The 20,992-nt window shown below is 66.0% G+C and overlaps 4 protein-coding genes across 4 annotated transcripts in view; 3 read left to right on the forward strand and 1 right to left on the reverse strand.

Moving 5' to 3' along the window:
* Positions 1–20,992, reverse strand: part of IQCD (IQ motif containing D) — a 138,770-nt gene that overhangs the window by 97,228 nt on the left and 20,550 nt on the right. The gene's annotated exons all lie outside the window — the stretch shown is intronic.
* Positions 1,367–10,440, forward strand: TBC1D10A (TBC1 domain family member 10A). Its single transcript, XM_061465729.1, has 9 exons — positions 1,367–1,637; positions 3,974–4,073; positions 6,982–7,089; positions 7,362–7,468; positions 7,998–8,112; positions 8,221–8,286; positions 8,587–8,776; positions 9,110–9,264; positions 9,426–10,440. The coding sequence occupies exons 1-9, from the start codon at positions 1,441–1,443 to the stop codon at positions 9,816–9,818; spliced, it is 1,431 nt and encodes a 476-aa protein (XP_061321713.1). The 5' UTR covers positions 1,367–1,440; the 3' UTR covers positions 9,819–10,440.
* On the forward strand, positions 10,842–15,843 carry CASTOR1 (cytosolic arginine sensor for mTORC1 subunit 1). The gene is made up of 9 exons (XM_061465645.1): positions 10,842–11,031; positions 11,116–11,186; positions 13,009–13,202; positions 13,303–13,435; positions 13,945–14,068; positions 14,644–14,757; positions 14,856–14,938; positions 15,047–15,141; positions 15,226–15,843. Exons 1-9 carry the CDS (start codon positions 10,865–10,867, stop codon positions 15,289–15,291), a joined length of 1,047 nt encoding a protein of 348 aa, XP_061321629.1. The 5' UTR covers positions 10,842–10,864; the 3' UTR covers positions 15,292–15,843.
* Positions 18,417–20,037, forward strand: LOC133275602 (uncharacterized). The gene is made up of 3 exons (XM_061465646.1): positions 18,417–18,480; positions 19,278–19,414; positions 19,543–20,037. Exons 1-3 carry the CDS (start codon positions 18,444–18,446, stop codon positions 20,002–20,004), a joined length of 636 nt encoding a protein of 211 aa, XP_061321630.1. The 5' UTR covers positions 18,417–18,443; the 3' UTR covers positions 20,005–20,037.

Raw genomic sequence — 20,992 nt, forward strand, 5'->3', positions numbered from 1 at the left:
CTGAATTTAGAGTTTGATTGGAAAAGGGGGTTTGTGCTTTGTGTTGTGCAGCTGCCACCTTGGGCTTGTGGAGATCCTGTTCTGTGCTTCTGTCAGAGCTGTGCTGCAGGCTGATCCACAGACTCAGCACACAAGTTAATGGACAGGTACTGCAGGAGCGGCTGTTGGTGGTGGTGTGGGTGCTTCTCTTCTCCTCTTGGGATAATCCAAAACCACGGATTTATTATTATTCTTAGTGGTGGTCAGGCACTACCACAACATCCTCATTGCCTTACTGCCTGCTAAGGGGAGAGAGATGCAGCATGAGGAGGGATGCACCAGCCTCCTCTGCCCTGGTGTGCTCCTCTGGCCTGGGAGCAAGTCCTTCTGCTCTGGGGAACGTGCCTCGTGGTGGCCTTGGTCCCCTGGCTGTGGTGAGCCCGTGTCAGCATCCTGCCGTTGGGAATGTACTCCTGCCCCACAGCAAAGGTGTGCAATGGCCTTGCTTTGCTTTAAAACACGAGAGGGTCGATGCAAACCGGTGCTAATGTAAAACCAAACTGCAGGAAAGCTCTCAAATGGAGAAGTGGTGTTGGACATCCGGCGTGGGGCTGGGCTTGCAGTCACCCAGCTTTGCTCCTCCAGCTGTGCCTGGTGGGGCTAAGTGCTTTGATGCTCCCTGATCCCACATGTATGTGATCCCGCGTGTGTCTTTGCCACTGCCCTTGTGCTCAGGTGCCATTTTCATCCTAGCAGGGCTGAGCTCCTGGCCCGCTGCTCCTGCAGGAACACTTCCTGCTAGGAATAGTTCAGGTGGAGCCTGGCCAGCCTTTTCCATCAGCGTAAATGGTGGAACGGGACCCTAGTGTGTCTGCCTGGGCCAAACCCATCACTCTCAGCGCTGTCCACGCATGGGGAGGACCCACGTGAAGGGTCTGTAGGTGGGATGGAGCTTGGTGCCTGCTCCCTATGGACCAGCCCTGCGAAAGCTTCACCCAGGGCCTCTCCCAGCCCGTTGCCGTCTCCCGTGTGTCCGTTGCTGCTGTGTTTTACCGGCCGGGGCTGGCTCTGACGATGCTGCCGCTTAGGAAGCCTCAGGGTGAGGCGGCGGCGGGAGCCCCGGGGCTGGGGCAGGATGGGGTGCGATGTGCGCTGCGTGCCGCCGGCTCCAACCGGCCCCGTGTGTGCCCGCTGACAGCCCCGGCGCGGCTCCGCTCCCGCTCCCTGCCCCGCTGCCGCCGCCGCTGCCGCCGCCTCCCTTCGCTGTCACTCTGATTGACAGCTCCCACCCGGCCGCTCAGCCAATGGCGGCTTCTCCCCGTCTCCATCCTTGCGGCTGATTGGCTGCCTGCTCGCTCCCCCCCAATAGCGGCGCGGGGCGGGGCCGTGTCCGGGCGGCTGGGGGCGTGGCCGCCGCCGTGGCCGCGGCATGGAGGAGCGCTGAGGCGCCGCGGAGCCGCCATGGCCAAGAGCCGCGGGCCCGGCTCGCCCGGCGGCCGCCACCACAGCCTGGCCGGGACCCGCGAGAGCCTGGCCGAGCCCGGCGCCGACGAGCTCAGCTCCCTGGGCTCCGACTCCGAGGTCAACGGCGGCGGTCCCGAGGAGCGGCGCGTCGACAAGTTCGGCTTCATCGTGGGCAGCCGCAGCGCCGAGGGGCCGTGAGTCGGACCGGGCCGGGCCGGGCCGGGCGGGCCGCGCGTCAACGGGCGCTCGGTGGAGCGGCTGCCGGCACCCGCAGGGCCGCGCCGCGGGGCTGGGCCGCAGCCGGGAGCGTCCCCCGGGGCCTGTCCCCGGCTCCCCGCAGAGCCCGGCCCCGCGCCCCGGAAGAGCGGCAGCGCCCGGGGCGGGGCGCGGGGCCTCCAGGGGGGCAGCGCCGCGGGAATGGGGCGGGGGGCGGGTCCGGTACCCGCGGCGGGGGGCAGAGCTCGGCCGTGCCCCGGGGGCGCCCGCGGTGCAGGCCGGGGCTGAACCTGAGCCCGCAGCGGTGTTGCGGCCTCTCCTCGGGGTCGGTAACGGGGGGGAAGAGCCGGGAAGCGCCGTGGATCCAACCTCGGGGATCCGGTGCCTCTGGGCCCCTTCTCCTCCGAGCGCCGGATTCCAGCGGGGAAACGGGGGCGGCCGGGGCCGTTGTTGGGCCTTCTGCGGGGGCAGGCGGCAGCGGGGAAGCCCTGGGAGGGAGCCGGGCAGCCCGAGCCGGGGCCGGGAGCAGCCCAGGGCGGTGCTGGCAGCAGGAATGTGCTCGGGGCTGGTTCGGCAGCGTGTTTGTGCGGTGCCTGGCGCGCTTCGCTGCGACGCCCTGGGCAGCGCAAGGCCTGCGGTGGCTGGATGTGACCCGGGTGGTCCGCCCGCTCTGCGGCCCGGGCCTCAGTTTCCCCTCGCACACGGAGCAAAGCGTTTGCCCCTCGGGTGTTACGGGGCCAGACCCTGGGGACAGAAGGCACCGGGGGTTCGCTGCTGGTGCTGGACAAGGTGCATCGCGCTGGGGGATGACCCCTGGCCCTGCTCATGGCTCAGCACCATAGCAGCGGGGTGGCTTCTGCTGCTGCACCCCATCCCGGCAGCACTTCACGTGTCCCTGGGGACGTCCTGGTCCCTGCAGCTTCACCTGCTGGAGCTCCTGGTGTTGGAGGCAAGGGGTTGCTCTGGGCTGCTCTGAGCGTGGTGGCTGCAGTCACTGGGGCCTGAGCCTTCCTCCTGTGCCCCATGGATGCGCTGAGGTCCAATCCTGCCCTTCTCCAGGGCTCTTATCCGCTCTCCATCTGTCCAGGAGTGGATAAGCAGGAGTTCAGAGTCTCCCTCTGCCTTGGCAGAGCTGGGGTCTCTCTGACCGGAAGGGTCTTGGGGAAGCATAGGGAGGGCAAGTGGGAGGTCCCAGCACCCGCGGAGGGTCTGGGGGCACCGGGAAGGGCCAAGCTGTGGGGCTGTCACACGCAGAGGAGCATTCTTCTTGCACAGGGCATCTCGTGTGGGTGCCCCCACCCCGTCCTCCCCGCCTGGGCCATATGAAGTGCCTCTGGTGCCCATCTGTGCCCGCTGCCAGCAGCTGGTAATAGCTTCCACTCGGGGCTGGCCCAGCTCCAGCAGGCCCAGGGCCAGCACTCCCACGCTTCCCACGCCTCAAGAGCCCCGGCACGGGGCCAGCGCCCTCCATCCCCTGTGCTGGCTCCCTTTGGATCCTGGCTCCAGAGGGTGGGATCCAGCAGAGCAGCTGGGCAGGGGGCTGCCAGCTGGATGCGGCCCTGGGCTTCCCGCATTCCGGGAGGGGACAGGGCCTGGGTGTCCTGTGCTCCATGGAGGATGCTCAGCGCCGGTTTGTGGTCCTTGGGTCCTCAGGAAGGATTTGATGTGGTTGTGGGCAGCGCTGAGCCTGCTGGGGTTGGCTCTGATGTCTTGAGGAGCTTCTGTTGTCCCTGGGGTGTCCCTGCCCAGGGCCTGGCTGAGCTCTCTGTCACCCATCTCCTTGATGGTGGAAGGCAGAGGATGCCCGGGGGGGGTTGAAGGCGTCGCAGCAGCATCCCTCCTGCCTCGGGAGGGTTAACTCCCGTTCCTGGCTCGGCTGAGCCGTGCTGGAAAACTCTCCCCTCCCTCCTGGGGGACCCTCAGCTCTGCCGGGCTCGGTGCCGGGCCTGGAGCAGCGCCAGGCTTGGAGCTCGAGCATGACATGATGCTTATGGCCACAGCTTTCCCTGCCTGCAGCCAGCGCTCAGCTCCACAAATGGCTCTGGATGTGCTTCCCAGTTCCTCACCTTCCTCATGTGCCCTTCTCCTGGGCACAGCTCCCCAGGGATGCTCGAGCACGCAGTGGGTGCAGTGCAGGGTGATCCGGAGGGGTCTGGAGCTGGTTCTGTGCTGGCACTGTGGTGTCATGGGTGCTGAGTGCTTCCAGCTCAAGTGTGTCCTGGCTGGGCTCTGTGCGGGGTGAGGACACAGGATGCAAGGTGCTGGAGAGTACCTGGGGGGCCCTGCACTGATGGCCTCTTCCCCCCTCCCACAGGCTGGAGGAGGTGCCCTTAGAGGTGCTGCGGCAGCGGGAGTCCAAGTGGCTGGATATGCTCAACAACTGGGACAAGTGGATGGCCAAAAAACACAAGAAGGTGAGTGGGTGACAGCCACGTCCCCTGGGGCTGCCCCAGCACAGGAGGAGGGACAGCCATGCCCCCCGAGGCAGCCAGCACCCTGTGTCCTGTGTCCCGTTCCTGGAGGGGAATGCTGGCTCGTGGAAACTTCTGTTTTGAGCATCTCATAGACACAAAGACTCCGGGTAGGAAATGTTTGAGGCTGGTGTGTGTGATGCTGGTCTGCAGGCTGGGGTCCCAGGGAGACCCGTGGTGCCGTGTGCTGGCTGGCTGCTTCCTGACCTGAGCCTGTGAACCAGGGGTAGGATGGGATCGGATGGGATGGGATGCAGAAGTCCTATGTGTCCCCTGGAAGCAGTGAGGCTGTTGGCACCAGCCAGTGCTGCCGGAGAGCAGCCAAAGGGCCTCCTCTTCGTCCTCCTCATCCTCCTCCTCACCCCGCTGGCAGAGCCTCCTGGCACGGCTCCGTGCTGTGCTCCCGAAGCGCTGTCTCTGCTCGGAGCCTCTTGTTCAGCTCAGGAATCCCTCCTGTTTCTTGGCTGCTCACAAAGGGTTCGGGAGAGCTTTTCGGGACACGGCAGCAGGCCCTTTGTTCTGTGGGTGCTTTCTGCTGCTCTGCAGCCGTGCCCAGGCTGGGCTCAGGGCTCTGGCAGCAAGCAGGGCTGGCAGAGGAGCTCCCTCTGCTTGGGCTGAGCTCCCGGGGGTCTCCATGGGGCTGATGTGCTGTACTGAGTGTCTTGAAGCAAAAAACGATGCCTAGAGACTCTTGAATCACAGAACCCCAGCCTGGTTTATGTTGGAAGGGACCTTAAAGCTCCTCCAGCTCCAACCCCTGCCACGGGCAGGGACCCCTTCCACTAGAGCAGCTTGCTCCAAGCCCCTATGTCCAACCTGGCCTTGACCACTGCCAGGGATGGGGCAGCCACAGCTTCTCTGGGCACCCTGTGCCAGCGCCTCAGCACCCTCACAGGGAAGCACAGCAGGTTAAAGTCACCCTTAAGCTCCAAGCCCCATCCAGCCTGGCCTTGGACACTGCTGGGGGTGGATCTGGATCTCCAGAGAGCTGCTCTGTGCCTGGAGCTCTGGGGCTGCTCAGGGAAGGGAGCCAGGCCTGGCCTCTGCTGCTCTGGCAGGAGCCAGGCTGCTTTGGTACGGGGCCATGCCGCGTGGCTGCTCCCTGTGCCTCTGAACGCCCCAGGGCTGGCTGACAGCCCAGGGATCCCTTGGGCCAGCCCTGCCGGGCTCACCCACACCTGCACTGCTCCACAGCATCCCAAATCGCTCCCTCCCTCACCCACCTGGCCTGGATCCCGATGGAACCACGGCCTCACGTCCTTCCTGGCACTGAGAGCTGGTCCTTGCCCTTTGTGCCAGCCCAGACGAGGACGGACCCATGAGCAGCACTCAGACTGCTCTTTACTTTTGGCCTCCCTCAGCCTGGACATGCTCTGGATCCCTGGAACAGCACAGTGGGATCCAGGGGCCGGGTTCCCCCAGCACCGAGGCCATGGGGATGAGATGCTTGGGGTTCCCAAGGAGATGAGGTGCCTGGCTCCGGCGCCTGTGGAGCTGCAGGGGCTGCCCTGAGCCCAGCAGGGCAGCTTCCTTCCTGGCAGCTGGGCCAGCAGGAAGGGGAGCTGGTTCCGGGAGGGAGCTGGCAGCAGGGCAGAGCTGCAGTGGGCATCGCCCGAGGGCTTCCTGCAGGCACAAAGGCCCTGCAGGACTGGGGCTGCCCCGGTAAACACAGCACCGTGGGGAGGGAGCAGCAAAAGCCCCCTGGGGACAGGGAGCTGCACCCGGCTGCCTGGAAACAACCTGCTCCAGAGCTACAGCAGCAAAGGGAAAGGAGCTCTGGGCAGGCTGGAGATGCCAGGGAGGAGGTGGGGGCTCTGGCATCCCATTTCTCTGGCAATTGGGATGAGCTCCCCGTGTGGGAATGGGAGGTGTGGGACCGTGCTGGGGATCTGCAGGGTGTTATGCGGGGTGACTGCTGGAAGCACTGCTCTGATGGGCCCAGCAATGCTGCGTGTGCTGGCCAGGGTCCATGGGGAGATGGTGCTGCTGATGTCCCAGCACTGGGGGTGTCTGGTTTTGGTCCCTCCTGGCAGGAGCAGGGTTAAGCCCTGCTGTGGGGTAGGTGCTGGTGCTGCCGCGCTGGACTTTGGTCCTGCTGGTGCCCAGTGCCAAGGAAACCAGGGGCTGGCTCTGGGAATGGAGCTGGCCATGCATAGAGCTGGGGCCCAGCCGGCCCGGAATGAGGGGGGAAAGGCCAAGAGCTCGACTGCGTGTATCTCCCTGCTGTCCCTGGGTCGGAGGAGGGCTGCACTGGAGCCTGGAGAGTGCTCCTGTGTGGTTCCAGTGCTTCCCGTTGGCTGTGCCAGGGAGAGAGCACCCGCTCCCCATTTGGCTCCAGTGCTTGCTTTTCCAGCTCCCAGCAGGGTCACAGGATGAAAGGAACCATACAAGGGTATGGGTTGGAAGGGACCTTAAAGCCCATCCAGTCCCAACCCCTGCCACGGGCAGGGACCCCTTCCACTAGAGCAGCTTGCTCCAAGCCCCTGTGTCCAACCTGGCCTTGAACACTGCCAGGGATGGGGCAGCCACAGCTTCTCTGGGCACCCTGTGCCAGCGCCTCAGCACCCTCACAGGGAAGAGTGGATCCTGCTTTGAGGCAGAGCCGGGCTTGTCTGGAGCTGTTTGTGGGGCACGAACCCTCAGCTGGCTCCTGGCAGTGCCTGCAGCTCCCTCATGGCCGTGGCAGGGGTTGGAACCGGATGAGCCTCAAGGTCCCTTCAACCCAAACCAGGCTGTGCCTCTGTGCCCGGGCAGCCGGTGGTGCTCAGCCCCGTTCCAGTCTTGCCCCGGGGGCCTCTTTGCCCGTGGCTGCTCCATGATATTCCGGGTGATAGCTGTGTGTGTCCTGCAGATCCGGCTGCGGTGCCAGAAGGGGATCCCCCCGTCGCTGCGGGGCCGGGCCTGGCAGTACCTGTCCGGGAGCAAGGTCAAGCTGGAGCAGAATATGGGCAAGTTTGATGTGAGTGCTGCTACAGGGGGTGCTGGTGCGTGGGGTGCTGCTGTGGGGAAGTGCTGGGTCGACTCCTTCTCCCCCAAGGGCTGAGCATCCCTTGGAGTCCCAGATGCTGCTTGTTTCTGCTGGGGGGGGCTCAAGGGTGCACTGACCCACAGCCTGGTGGGGCTCGTGTTTGGGGCAGAGCCAGGCCCAGCCTGGAGGCCGTTCCCCCAGCCCCATGGACTTGGCACCGTGCTGGTGTCACGTACTGCTCACCCCGGCTCTGTGCTCCCCAGGAACTGGATCTCCTCACGGGGGACCCCAAGTGGCTGGATGTGATCGAGCGGGATCTCCACCGCCAGTTTCCCTTCCATGAGATGTTTGTCTCGCGTGGAGGCCACGGGTGAGTGGAGCTGCTGCATGTCCGGGCTGGAGCCCTGGCTTGGACCAGCACTGTGGGGTGGGTGCCGTGTGTCCCCCCTCCACAGCTCCCAGGGCATCCAGGCACAGGCTGAAAGCAGGATGGCTTCTCAGGAGCTCAGTGCATGGGGCGCAGCCCTCAGCACCAGCTCTGACCTCAGGGGGAGGGAGGAGGTGGCCACTGTTGTCTCCATGTCACCGGGGACCTGTCCTTCCCCGTGTGTTGGGGAGTGTCTGTGCCACTGTGCTTGCAGCTGTGTCCTTGCCTGGCCATGGTTCAGCTTGAGCCAGCACCCATGGGAGATGGCAGTCTCGCTGCCTTACCTCTGGATCCGGGTAGGATGTGGCCTCTGTGCGCAGAGCTGTGGTTATTGTGTCCCTGGTGGTGTGTGGAAGCGGGATCCCAGGCTGGTGGTGGGTCCCCGTGGGATGCCCAGTGTGGATTCATCCATGGGCTCTGCAGGGGCACTGCCGTGCCCTGTGTCCAGCTCCCTGTCCCCGTGTCCCCGCAGGCAGCAGGACCTGTTCCGGGTGCTGAAGGCGTACACCCTGTACCGCCCCGAGGAGGGCTACTGCCAGGCCCAGGCCCCCATCGCCGCCGTCCTGCTCATGCACATGCCAGCCGAGGTACGAGCTGGGGCCCGGGGGGGTGCTGAGGGGTGCCCCTTGCCTCCCTTGGTCACAGGGAGCCGTAGGGCTGCTCCCTGGGCACTCACTGCTGTCCTTGGCTCGCAGCAAGCGTTCTGGTGCCTGGTGCAGATCTGTGAGAAGTATCTCCCCGGCTACTACAGCGAGAAGCTGGTGAGTGAAGGGCCCGTGGTGCCTCTGGGGGCGGCGGGGACCTCTGATGGCTCCCTCAGCTCCTCGCCCTGGAGGGAGAAGGGAGCGCGGGGGAGTCCTGGGAGCTCCCACAGTGTCCGCGTTGTGCCGTGGTACCTGGGAGCATTCCGCAGTCAGGGATGGGGCGCTCCCGCTCCCAGCATCCGTGGGGCACAGCTCTGCTGCAGGAGCCAGGTCTGGGGGTGGCTGCTCCTGCGGTGGGGCTGGGTGCTGGTCCCAGGGCTGTGCTGGGGTTAAGGCCTCTGGATGCTGTCCCTGCAGGAGGCCATTCAGCTGGATGGGCAGATCCTCTTCTCGCTGCTGCACAAGGTCTCCCCCGTGGCCTACAAGCACCTGAGCAAGCAGAAGATCGACCCCATCCTCTACATGACCGAGTGGTTCATGTGCGCCTTCTCCCGCACGCTGCCCTGGAGCTCCGTCCTGCGCGTCTGGGACATGTTCTTCTGTGAAGGTAGGAGCTCCTCACCCACCGTCCTCCTCCTCGTCCCGGGGTGAGCACACGGACAGCACCTGGGGCTGCAGCAGGAGCTCTGCAGTGCCTGCTTGCCTGTACCTGGCACGTGGGACCTGTTGTAGGGCAGGTTTGGGGCAGCCACGTGCCTGGGGTGGAGGCTGGGCTGTTGGCTTGGGGTCTGGGGACACGTGTGTCCTAAATCCACCCTCTTGTATGTCCTGACTGCTGGCAGGGCTGGGACCTCAGGTGTCCCACAGCACCTGAGGGACGCGGTGGCAGCGTCATCACCCTGCTTGCTGGGTGCTCCTTGCCTCACCTCTCCCATTGCAGGGGTGAAGATCATCTTCCGCGTGGGCCTGGTGCTGCTCAAACACACGCTGGGCTCCTCGGACAAGCTCAAGTCCTGCCAAGGCCAGTACGAGACCATGGAGAGGCTGAGGGCTCTCAGTCCCAAGATCATGCAGGAGACCTTCCTGGTGCAGGAGGTGAGGTGCTGGGGGAGCTCTGGGATCCCAGTGCTGCCCAGTTACTGCACTGGGGTGGTGTAGCATGGGGGGCAGCCCCCAGAGAGCTTGGATTTGGGGTTGCCTCCGCCCTGGGGGGTGCCCCCAGCCGGCTCAGTGCCGACCCGAGCCGTGTCCCGCAGGTCATCGAGCTGCCGGTGACGGAGCGTCAGATCGAGCGGGAGCACCTCATCCAGCTGAAGAAGTGGCGGGAGATGCACGGGGAGCTGCAGTGCAAGAGCCCCCCGCGCCTGCACGGCGCCAAGGCCATCAGCGAGGCCGAGCCCCCCCCTCGCAAGGCGCTGGAGCCCGTCCCCTCCATCATCGTGTCCCCCGGGCCCGCGCCCGTGCCCAAGGCCCGCAAGAGCAAGGAGAAGAGCAAGGAGAAGAGCCCGGCCGGCCCCGCCAACGGCCCCGGGGCCGAGGGCCATGGGGCGCCCAGCTCGGCCCCGGAGCTGCTGCACCCCCAGGTCTCCCCCCACCACCAGTCCAAGGAGAGCCTGAGCTCCCGGGAGAGCGAGGACACGTACTTGTAGGGCCAGCACGGCACGCATGGACCCGGCTGGAGGCCGCTGCTGGGGGCTGCGTGGGGACCCGTGTCCCCCGGCACCAGAGGGATGGGGACACGCCAGGGTCGCCGTATGCAGGGGCTGTGGTGACCCACGGGGCCACCTCGGTGCTGGCACCATGCGCGGTGGGAGCCCTGGCAGGGGTGGCTGAGCCACCCAAGCTCCCTCCCCACAGCTGGGGGATCCCGGGTGCCCCTTGGTCCCTTTGCCCTGTCCCAGAGCCCCGTGACCCACTGCCCCCAGGGTCCCTCCATTGCCTCCATCCCTCTGCCAGCCCCAGGACCAGTTCCTGAGCACTCATTCCTGGCGCAGGGGCACTGGGGGGGTGTGGGGAGCCGGGGGCACCCCTCACCCTGCTCCTCTTTATCTAGTGAGGATATATCGAGCTGTAGCCCTACCTGTAGTACCCAATGTACCTACTCACTTGAGCCTATTTATTACTCCTCCGTGGCAGTAACCGTCGCAGGACAGGGACCGAGGTTGGGAGCTGCAGGAGCAGGGGGGTTGATGCCAGACCACGGGGCTAAAGCCCCTCCCCATGTCCTCAGCCTCGAGGGCAGCGTTCCGTATCCCGGGGCTCCCCCCCAGCACTTCTCCCCCCCCCCCCCCCCCCCCCGATGCCCTCCCTGGTTTGGGGTCCCCTCTCTCCTGCCTGAGGGTTGGGGGGTGGCTTTGTAAAATAAAGCGGGGAAACACGGTTTTGTACAAAGGTAAATAAAGCAGATTGTGTAAAGGCGCCTGCGGCCCCGTGTGCTCCCGTCTGCGGGGTGGGGGGGTCCCCCCATGTCCCCTGGGGCGTCCTGCCGGGGGGGGGGAAGGTGCTGGGAGGTGCCATGGGGCAGGGCCCGCTGCTCTCACCCCGATGGCACCGTCCTGGTTAACCCCGTGTCTGGAAGGGGGGGGGGGGGGGGGGGTCGGCGTTTGGGGTCGCGATGAGCCCGGTCCCGGCGTGACCGGGCCCGGGGCGTGTCGATGGGCGGAACGATGGGCACGGCCGGCCGTGTCCCCGCCCCATGGACGGGACGGGCTTGGGCCGTGGCGGCGGCGGGTCCCGGTGCTGCGGGGCCATGGACCTGCACATCCTGGAGCACCGGGTGCGGGTGCTGAGCCTGGCCCGCCGCGGGCTCTGGCTCTACACGCACCCGCTGCTCAAGCTGCTCTTCCTGCCCCAGCGCTGCAGGTAGCGACCTTCCTCCCCCCCCCACCCCGCTCCTCCTCCTCCGGTGCCCGGCCCCGGGGTTGGCAGCGCCGGTTTCTTCTTCAGGTGCAAGTTCTTCAGCCTGACGGAGACCCCCGAGGACTACACCATCATGCTGGACGAGGAGGGCTTCCAAGGTACCGCGCGGTGTCCCCGCCGGGCACCGCTGACACGAGTTGTGCACGTTCTCAGCCCACCCGAGCGCAGCAGCGCTCCGGTCCTGAGCCACAGGGAGCGAGTCCCGGCTGGTAAAGCGGCTCCCTGGGAGCGTGCCCATCCCCGGGGCTCTTGGCCACGGAGCTCCCATCCCCTTGGCGCCTGCGCTGGGGATGTCCCAGCCTGCCCGGCCACTGCCCGGGCAGAGCTGCGGTGCTCGGGGGCCGATTCTGCACCCACTGGGGCTTGGGGGGGGAGGAAGCCCTCCCGGGGGTGCTGCCGGGCAGCTGGGGCCGGGTTTCGGGGTGTCCTACAGGGGGGTTGGAGCCACCCGGGCCCCGCCGCCCTCTCGGGATGTGTCATTTGGTGACGTCCCCATGCGGGTGACCCAGCCCGTGTTCACCCTCACCACCGGGGGTACCGGCCCGACGGGATGCGCCGCGCCGGAGGGTCCGGGTCCCGCCCGGCCTTCCCACACCCGAACCTTCCTGCCCGGACCGGGGCCGGGGCCGGGGCCGGGGCCGGCCGCAGCTCATCCCCTCGGCTGCGCCGCAGGGGCAGGGGCAGCGCTGAGCCGGATCCAGCTCCCACCTCCTTGCCCACGGAAGGGGCCGCGGGGCCGGGCTCTTGCCCCCCCCGAGCCCGTCCCCCCGAATTGTTCCATTGCGGGGCTTGTCCACAACCGTTCCCCATCCCGAGGGGAGGGCGGGAAGTGCCGAACAATGGCTCCCGAGCCGGTGGCCCTGCGGCTCCGTGTGTGTGTCCCGAGCCTGGGGGTGCCAGTGCCCCCCCGCTGCGGGGGCCCCCACAGGAGAGCTGCGCCCCGCTATCCCCGTGGAGGACAGGGTGGCACCGGGGGGGGTGACGCGAGGAGCGGGGTGTACCCCCCCCCCCGGCCCAGGGTGGTGTTGGAAAGCGATTTAGCGGCCGGCGCTGGGACAGGTCCCCACGGCCCCGCGTGTCCCCCCCGCGGCCCCAGCGCGGAGCCCTGGGCCGGAGCCGAGGTTGTTCTGGCGCTTCCTGCGCAGGAACAGGCGCTGGGAACACCCGCCGAGGGCCTGGATCCGGCCCCGCTCCCGCCCTGCCACAGCCACGGAGCGGGAACAGGGTGCGGAGCCCGGCCCATGATGGGGACCCCCCCCGGGTGACCTCCCCATCCCCACCGGTGCCATGACTTTGTCTTCTCAGGGGGGCTGGGGCACCGGTGGGCTCACATGTGTCCCATGGGGGACGGGGGGGGTTTGGAGACCCCTTGGGTGGCCACCCCCCCACGTCCTGGGAGTGCTGGGGGGTGCGGAAATGGTGCTCAGGGATGGGTCCTGGAGCACCCGAGCGGTGCCAGGTCCCCTCCTGGGCAGGGGGTGGGAGCAGTGGTGGTGATGGGGGGACACAACCGGATGTCCCTTCCCTCATCCCCTCTGGTGCCCTGTGTCCTGCTACGGTGCTGGGGACTGCTGGGGGGCAGGGGATGAGCCAGTAATGCTGGTTTTGGGGTGCAGTGCACCCTAACACCCCCTTGCACCCACCCTGGGGTGCTGCTGTGGGGAGGAGAGATGGGGCCTGGCACTGGGGTGCTGTAGGCTTGGTCTGCTCATCCCTGCACGTGATGCTGGTTCTTCTCATGGATGGGGCTGGTCTGTGCCCCCCAACCAGCACCTCCAGCCCCACACCTGGGCCTGATCCTGCCCTGCCACCCCCGGCCAGCTTGTCAGCCTCTGAGGAGCAGTGTGAGGTGTCCTGGGCAGGGCGTGCAGGAGGGGATGTGCTGTGGCCACAGCCCCCAGTGTCCCCGTCCTCCCACAGAGCTGCCGCCCTCCGAGTTCATGCAGGTGGCGGACTCGACGTGGCTGGTGCTCAGCGTGGTGTCCAACGGGCGCGAGCCCCCCGGCTGCCAGGCCACCGGCGTCACCAAGATCGCGCGCTCGGTCATCGCGCCGCTGGCCGAGCACCACGTCTCCGTGCTGATGCTCTCCACCTACCAGACCGACTTCATCCTGGTGAGCGCTGGGCTGGCCCATGGGGGTGCTGGGTGAGGACCCCTCTGGCCCCAGTTGGTGCTGGTGGTGATGCTGGGCCTGATCCTGTCCCCCTGGTCAGGTCCGGGAGCGCGACCTGCCGGTGGTGATCCACACACTGGCCGGGGAGTTTGACATCTATAAGGAGGAGAGCGGTGAATGCGTCCCCGTCACCTGCGAGGATGTGAGCAATGGGTTCCTCAAGCCCAAGCTGGGTGAGTGACACTGGGTCCATGTCCACCAGGGCCACCCGGTCCCCTCAGAGGTGCCCCAGCTCCCAGCAGTGGTACCCACATCAGGGAATCCCAGGCTGGTTTGGGTGGAAGGGACCTTAGAGCTCCTCCAGCTCCAACCCCTGCCACGGGCAGGGACCCCTTCCACTAGAGCAGCTTGCTCCAAGCCCCTGTGTCCAACCTGGCCTTGAGCACTGCCAGGGATGGGGCAGCCACAGCTTCTCTGGGCACCCTGTGCCAGCGCCTCAGCACCCTCACAGGGAAGAGCTTCTGCCTCAGAGCTCATCTCAGTCTCCCCTCTGGCAGGTTAAAGCCATTCCCCTTGGCCTGTCCCTACATCCCTTGTCCCAAGCCCCTCTCCAGCTTTCCTGCAGCCCCTTTATGCCCTGGAGCCTGCACCCCGAGGGATGCGGGGCTGTGGCTGCGGTGGCCACGCGGTGGCACTGCGCTCCTGTCCCCATCCTGACAGGTGCCTCTTCCCCCCCCCCCAGCTGCCAGCCCCACACTGCACCCGGTGCAGAGCCCCCAGACCCGCTTCTGCATCCTGACCGTGGCCCCCGACACGCTGCCCGCCATCGCCACCATGCTCATCGACGTCCTCTTCTACTCCCACAGGTGGGTCCTGGCAATGGGACATGGTGGGTGCTCCTTGCCCAGTGCCACCCATCCCTCCCTCCATCCATCCACTCACCCTTGCGCCTCCTGAGCTGCAGTGACAAGTTTCCCTTTCCCCTTGCTCCCAGGGGCTTCTCGAGCTCTGGGTGTGTTTTGCAACCTGGTTTTGCCCTCCTGACCCACATGTGGCTGCTGTGTGTCCCACTGCCACCATGGGAGGTGGGAGCCCCAGGGCAACACAAGGACAAGCCCTCCACTGCAGCAGAGCAGGAGAGATGGGTTATGAAACTGGTGGCGATGGTGCCGTAGCACGGGGATGCTCCTGGCCGTGTCCCCTGGGATGAGGCCCTTCCTAGGGCACCCTCCTGCTTCAGACCCACTGCAGCGTTGTGGGAATGCCCTAAGTCCTGGTGTCACCCCTGTCCCCAGCCCGGCCCTTGTGCGAGCTGCACACCCTGGGGTATCACCGCCCCCCCCCAGCTCCCCAGTCCCAGCTCACCAACACGTTGCCCTGTGCCACCACCGAGCCCTTTCCACCTCATTTTGGGGACCACGACCCTTTTCCTGCCCTGCAGCCCCCCGCGGGAGGCTGGCGCTGCCAGCCCGGACCTTGACTCCATCACCTTCTTCGCCTTCTCCCTCATCGATGGCTACATCTCCATCGTGATGGACGCCGAAACCCAGAAGCGGTGGGTGCTGTCCCTGGGGGTGTCCATCCCTCTGCCCCCCCCGGGGGCTGAGTGAACCCCAGGAAAGGGGGGGTTCAAACCGCACCCCCTTCTCTCAGGTTCCCCAGTGACCTGCTGCTGACCAGCTCGACGGGGGAGCTGTGGCGGATGGTGCGGATCGGGGGGCAGCCCCTCGGCTTTGGTGAGACACGTCCCCATCCTCCCCTGGCCTGCCCTTGGGGTGACGCTCCCCTTGTGCATCCCCGTGGCACCGAGGCCACCGCTCTATGGGGACCCCTTTCCTGCCCAGACGAGTGCGGCATCGTGGCGCAGATCGCGGAGCCGCTGGCTGCTGCCGACATCTCTGCGTACTACATCAGCACCTTCAACTTCGATCACGCCTTGGTGAGCCCCTGACCCCCCTCCCCAGGGACCCACCGCCCTGGGGGTGTCCCCATGGGGCTGACAACCCCGTTCCCCCCCCGGCAGGTCCCTGAGGACGGCATCGCCGAGGTCATCCAGCTGCTGCAGCAGCGCCAGGACAGCAGTAGATAGTGGCCGGTTGTACCCATGCCGGGGTTGGGGGGGTGCCCCTGCCCCTCCTCACCCCACGTATTCCTTAGTTTTAATGTTAAGGCTCCCCATGGTGTGGGGCAGATGCGGGTGCAGCACCGCTCCCTGCCTGCTGGGGATGTGGGGACCCGGTGGCCTCATGGCAATGGGACAGTGGTCCTGCTGTGCCATCCCATGCCTCCATCCCTGCTAGGGGGCTCAGGAGGAGAACGGATGTCCCCAGGGACCTGCTGGAGGAGGGGACATGGAGGGGACATGCCGCAGAGCAGTGATGGGGGTGACAGCCCAGGATGTGTCCCCATGACCCGTGTGTGCCCCTACGGGTGGTCCCCTCGGGTGGGAAGTGGCCGTGATGCTCTGGAGCACCCCTGGACCAGCCCCATCTTGGTGAAAAGCCTCCCTGGAGCTGGGCTTCCCCCTGGCATCCCAAAGCTCCCCATAGTGGGGCCCGGTGTCCCCTCCCCGGTGGCTGTCGCCTGTCGTGGTGACCCCAGCTCTGCCAAGCTGCATTTCCACGGAGTTTATTGAGGAGTCAATAAAAGCTGTTATTTTCATTGCCACGTACCTGGGGGGGGGCACTGGGTGGGATGGGAACGGAGGTGACGGGGGGGGCACCCCCATGCGCCCGGTGATGGGGTCAGCTCCAATGCCCTCTGCTTTGGGTGCTGGAAACCTCTTTGAGAGCAGCTCAGTGGGGCTGGGGATGACCCCAGCTCTGCTCCGGTCCCAGCCCCACTGCCCCAGGCAGCAGCAGGGTCCCTGCAGTGTCCTCCCCACGTCAGCTCCCGCCGGGTTCCTGCGGTGGCTTCAGGCTCCTCTTTCCTGTCTCGTCCCCTGTCATGGGACGCCGGTGACGTGCCCAACGATGAGGAAACTGCCCCGGCCCATGCGGTCACCGGCGCTGTTCCTGTCCCTGCTGCGGCTGCACAGGCCCCGCCACCCGCCTGCGCCGGGGGTCACAGCCATGGGGAGCGAAGGGTGGGTGTGAACTGCGCTGCTCTGCCTGCAGGGTCCTGCTCACCCGGGCACAGCACTGGGGTCCTGCCACGGCAGCGCGCATGCTGGAGGGTCCACAGGGACAGGGAGGGAGGGAGGGATGCATGGGTGGATGGATGGGTGCATGGATGGATGGATGGGTGGGTGGATGGATGGATGGATGGATGGGTGGGTGCATGGATGGATGGGTGCATGGATGGGTGCGTGAATGGATGGATGGATGGATGGGTGCATGGATGGGTGCATGGATAGATGGATGGATGGATGGATGGATGGATGGATGGATGGATGGAGGGAGGGAGGGAGGGAGGGAGGGAGGGAGGGAGGGAGGGAGGGAGGGAGGGAGAGATGGATGGATGGATGGATGGATGGATGGATGGATGGATGGATGGATGTGTAGAAGGAAGGACGGATGCATAGACAAATGGATAGATAGATGGATGGACACACACAGATAGATTGGTGGATAGGTGGATGGATGGATGAGTGGATGTACGGATGCATGGGCAGTTGATTCATTGTATGGCTGACAGTAGACAGATAGACAGGTTGATGGAGAGGTGGGCAGGTGGTGGACATGCAGATGGGTGTGTGGATGGATAGGTGGACATACGGACAGATGGCAAGGGGCTGTCTAGACAGATGGACAAACTCCTACAGACAGATGTGCAGAGAGAAGGATGCTCTCCTGGTCCTGGCCCCCCAGCCCCAGCCCAGCACCACCTCTGCTGTGGGACACATGGAGGAGGAGGAGGCAGGTCCTGCCCTGGGGACTCCTCAGCTTGCGGGTGCCTGGGGGGGGAAATTCAGGGAAAAGAGAGCACTTCTTCCCCCCGGGGTGAGTCACGGGCGCGCTTCCGCCCGGAGCAGACGTTATCACTGGGCAGTCCCCCCCGTGCCACCACCGAGCCCTCCCAGGGTGGAAGTCTGGCGAGGGGAAGCTCCCTCTCCTCACACCGGCAACTTGGTGGCACCAAAACAGAGCCCAGTGTGTCCCAAAGAGCTGATCCCATGCACCCATTTCATGGAGCGGGCAAAGCCGGCTCCATCCGCTGGGAAAGGGGAGCTGGGGCGGGGGTAAGGGGGCTGTCTGCAGTGGGTGCTGCTGTGGTGCTGGAGCTGGTGCTGAGCAAGCTGGGCTCTCCCATGGTGGTTGCATAAGGCTGACGCAGCAGTGAGGGCAGCGCTGCCCGCACCACGCTTCCGCTGCCCTTGGGCAACACCCGCCGCATGTGGTTCCTCCCCAAGGGCACCCATGGGTGCTGCTGGGCAGAGGGGCTGAGCCACACTCCACCAGCATCCAAAGCCATCACCTACAGGGATGGGTCGTTGGGAGCAGATGGATGGAGGGATGGAGCATCCTCTGGAGCATCACTGAGTGCCGTGGCCATGCTGGGATGCTCAACTTTCCCCTCCCATTTGGGTCCCCAGGAGGCTTTTGGTCAGGGATTGGCTTGTCCCTGCAGCAGGACCAGGGACTATGGGCTAGGGGATGGATGCATGCGCCTGGCACATGCTGTTTGTGCCTCCAGGCCTGATGCCAGGGTGATAGGCTCAAAGGGCTGAGCTCTCCTCACGGCACAGTGCAGTCCCTGGGCATCCCAGGATGCTACAAACTTCCCAGGCTTCCACCTCCCTCCTTATCCAGACAGGATTTAGCTCCCATGACTGAACCCACTATGGGAAGACCCCTGTGATGGGACATGCGTGTCCCCACGTGGTGGCACCCCCGTCCCTGGGTGCCAGCCCCGCCGCTGCCGCGCTCTTTTGCATTTGGGTTTTGGGGCAGCTGAGGCTGCTTTCGGTTCACCCACCCCACTGGGTGCCGCGCAGTGAAACCAGCGTGACTCAAAGCATCCCTTCTCCAGGAAGCCGGGTCCTGGGGTTCCGGGATGAGCAGCGGGACCCACACGGACTCCCTCGAGGAACTGAATCGAAGAACGAGCCCGTTGGCCGGGCAGCATCATTTCCTCCTGCCGCTCATTGGCCCCGGGGCACGGCCTCGCTCCCCGCTGCCTCCCCGCTGGGGCCGGGTGCCCCGGTCGGAGGTGGGGGCAATGGGTGCTCTTTAAAAGGCGAAGTTCCCCATCGGCGGCAGTGAAGGAAGTGAACTCGCGCCGAAACACCCTGCCCCGGCCATGCGGAGCGACGGGCGGCCCTGGTGCGTGCTGGCAGGTACGTGGCTGCTGCCGGGCCTCGCCTGCCCGTGGGGCTCACGGGGGGGGGGCTCAGGGCAGTGATCGGGGGCTGCTGGTGTCACCCAGGCTGTGCCCTGCCTGTGTCACCTCCCCAGGGTGCGGGCAGGGGATGGGTGCATCCCAACCCCCCGGGGGAGCACGGGGATGGGCATCCCGTGGGGGTCCCTTTGTGCGCGGGGAAGGGGGTGGGCAGGAGGGGACATGGTTTGGGGTCAGTGTGGGGACTGATGGCTGAGTCAGTTGGTTGCTGGCACAGACCCTGTAGCCCCTCAAGTGCAGCAGCGCTGGGTGCTGGGTGCTGGTCCAGCGCATCTGAGGCCACTGCCGGCACGCAGCCATGGGTGACAGTGGGGTCAGGAAAGCACCCAGCTGGAGCCAAGGGGTCAGATCCAGGGGTGTCACCGCTGTCTCCACCTTCATGGTGGCCCATGGTGACAGGCAGCTGCTGGGGTAACCGCTGTGGCTGCTCAGTGGCATCTTTACCACTCTTGTCCTCATCTTCCTGCTCCCTGCTGGGTCCTCAACAAGCTTTCAGCACAGGGGCTCGTCCCTGCAGCAGGACTGGGGACTGTGGCACAGGGGATGGTTGCATGTGCCTGGCACAAGCTGTTCTTGCTTCCAGACCTGATGCTGAGGTGATGGGCGCACAGGGCTGAGCTCTCCCTGTGGCACAGGGACCAGTGAGCCTGTGCCTTTCCGGCACGGACAAGGGGCTCCCTCCCTGCACCCAGCGATGCCCCAGTATCCCCTCCTGACTCTTCTTTTCCTCCCCAGTTGTCACCAAAGGGCTCTTCATCCTCTGGGCGGTGCCGGGCCAGGGGGGCCGGTCCCTGCAGCCCCCCACCCTGCAGCAGATCCAGGCGCTGGTAAGGCACATGGCCGAGGATGCGCAGGACCTCTTCACCTTCTATGTGAGTCCCCGTCCCCAGGGTGCGGGGTCGCTCCTGTCCCCTCCACGGGGGGGCACACAGCGCTGGGGGGGTTGTCCCCGTGCTGCTCCCATCTCACCCCCCTGACCTTTCCCTCCCACCCCGAGCAGGAGGAGGACCAGCGCCTGGCATTCCACCACCTCTGCCGCACCAACCACCCTCCCGAGTGGCTGCGGGGCCCGGTGCTGGGGCCCGGGGGGCTGCGGGGGCTGCGGGGGACCATGGCCCGCATGGCCCGGGCGCTGCAGGACATCACCCGGCAGCAGCGCGACCTCAACCCGCCCGGTGCCGAAATCCTGCGCCGCTTGGCCAGCACCCACCTGAAGGTGCGGGGGCTCCTCAACAACCTGGACGGGCTCTTCCCGGCCCCCCGGCCCGGCCCCCGGCCCGCGCCCGGCCCCACGGCACCCACCAGGGTGTTCCGGCAGAAGCTGGAGGGCTGCCGGCTCCTCTGGAGCTACGCGCGCTTCATGGCCAAGCTCAGCGCCCAGCTGGAGGCTCGGATCCGAGCCCGAGCGCGCCGGGATAAGCGGAGATCACACCGGGGCTCGCAGCTGCCTGCACGCTCCTAGCGTGGCCACTGGAGGTGTCCATGTGTCATCATCTCCATCATCTCCATTTTACCCATCCCTTTCCCTGCGATGGACACTCTCCGGCTGGCCGGGATGCACCATGGGGACCCCCTAAGCTCGCAGGGGTGAGGACACCGGCGTGCCCGGAGGAGCTCCCATCACCTCAGCTTGCCATGAGGACCAAGCTGTCCCCGTGCCACCGCTCGCCCGGCTGCAGGACAGCCCCGCTCTTCTCCCAGCAGCTCCCCCATCTCCTGCCCCACGTTCCGGTGCCGTGGGGAGCTGCACGCTCCGGTGTCCCCAGTGCCACCGCGGCGAGATGGAGCTGGCCCTTGCCACTGAGCTCTGCAGGAGTTTCCAGTGATTCAGTGGGTCTGGTGACCCAGCCTGACTAAGAGCCAGCACCCGCCTGCGCTGGGGCTGCCGGCCCCTGAGAGCATCTTGGAGTGGGATCCTATGAGCCCCACATCCCTGGGAGCTTGGTGTCCCTGTGTGTTCCACGTGTCTGCAAGCTCCATGTCCCTGTGCGCTCCGTGTCTCTGCAAGCTCCGTGCCCTTGGCGTCCCATCAAGCTGTGTGTCCCCACAAGCTCAGTGCCACTGTGCTCACCCCTGGGCTCATCCCTATGCTCTCAATGTCCCCCTGTGTTTGCTTGTCCCCGTGTTGCGCCTCTGTGCTCACTCTTGCACACACGGTGTCCCCGTGCTCTGGGTGTCCCCGTGCTCTGGGTGTCCCCATGCTCATGATGTCCCTGTGCTCTCAGCATCCCCATGTCCTGGGAGAGCCCAGGCTCATCCCTCTCTGCTCAGTGTCCCTGTACCCTCAAGTGTCCCCAGGCCCCTCGGGCTGTGCCAGGCAGGGGCTGGGCTCCAGCCACCACACTGTGACACTGGGTGGTGGCACCCCCCCACCCCCCCATTAATTTATACTGTATTATTTGTGTGTTTTTGTATTTATTGACTCCTGGTGTTAATTTAATGTGTCCCCA

Source organism: Pezoporus flaviventris, unplaced genomic scaffold (genome assembly GCF_033815535.1).
Source record: "Pezoporus flaviventris isolate CSIRO_AGI_PZ_B2104156 unplaced genomic scaffold, CSIRO_AGI_Pfla_v1 ptg000041l, whole genome shotgun sequence".
In the NCBI taxonomy this organism is placed as follows: domain Eukaryota; kingdom Metazoa; phylum Chordata; class Aves; order Psittaciformes; family Psittacidae; genus Pezoporus; species Pezoporus flaviventris.

Bases quoted from the DNA above. Each gene is read 5' to 3' on its own strand.
- TBC1D10A (XM_061465729.1), top strand. From the start codon at position 1,441: ATGGCCAAGAGCCGCGGGCCCGGCTCGCCCGGCGGCCGCCACCACAGC. The intron at 4,074-6,981 runs GTGAGTGGGTGA...TGTGTCCTGCAG, and splicing joins TGGCCAAAAAACACAAGAAG to ATCCGGCTGCGGTGCCAGAA. The intron at 8,777-9,109 runs GTAGGAGCTCCT...CTCCCATTGCAG, and splicing joins GGACATGTTCTTCTGTGAAG to GGGTGAAGATCATCTTCCGC.
- CASTOR1 (XM_061465645.1), top strand. From the start codon at position 10,865: ATGGACGGGACGGGCTTGGGCCGTGGCGGCGGCGGGTCCCGGTGCTGC. The intron at 14,758-14,855 runs GTGGGTGCTGTC...CCCTTCTCTCAG, and splicing joins GACGCCGAAACCCAGAAGCG to GTTCCCCAGTGACCTGCTGC. The intron at 15,142-15,225 runs GTGAGCCCCTGA...CCCCCCCGGCAG, and splicing joins TCAACTTCGATCACGCCTTG to GTCCCTGAGGACGGCATCGC.
- LOC133275602 (XM_061465646.1), top strand. From the start codon at position 18,444: ATGCGGAGCGACGGGCGGCCCTGGTGCGTGCTGGCAG. The intron at 18,481-19,277 runs GTACGTGGCTGC...TTTCCTCCCCAG, and splicing joins GCCCTGGTGCGTGCTGGCAG to TTGTCACCAAAGGGCTCTTC. The intron at 19,415-19,542 runs GTGAGTCCCCGT...CACCCCGAGCAG, and splicing joins AGGACCTCTTCACCTTCTAT to GAGGAGGACCAGCGCCTGGC.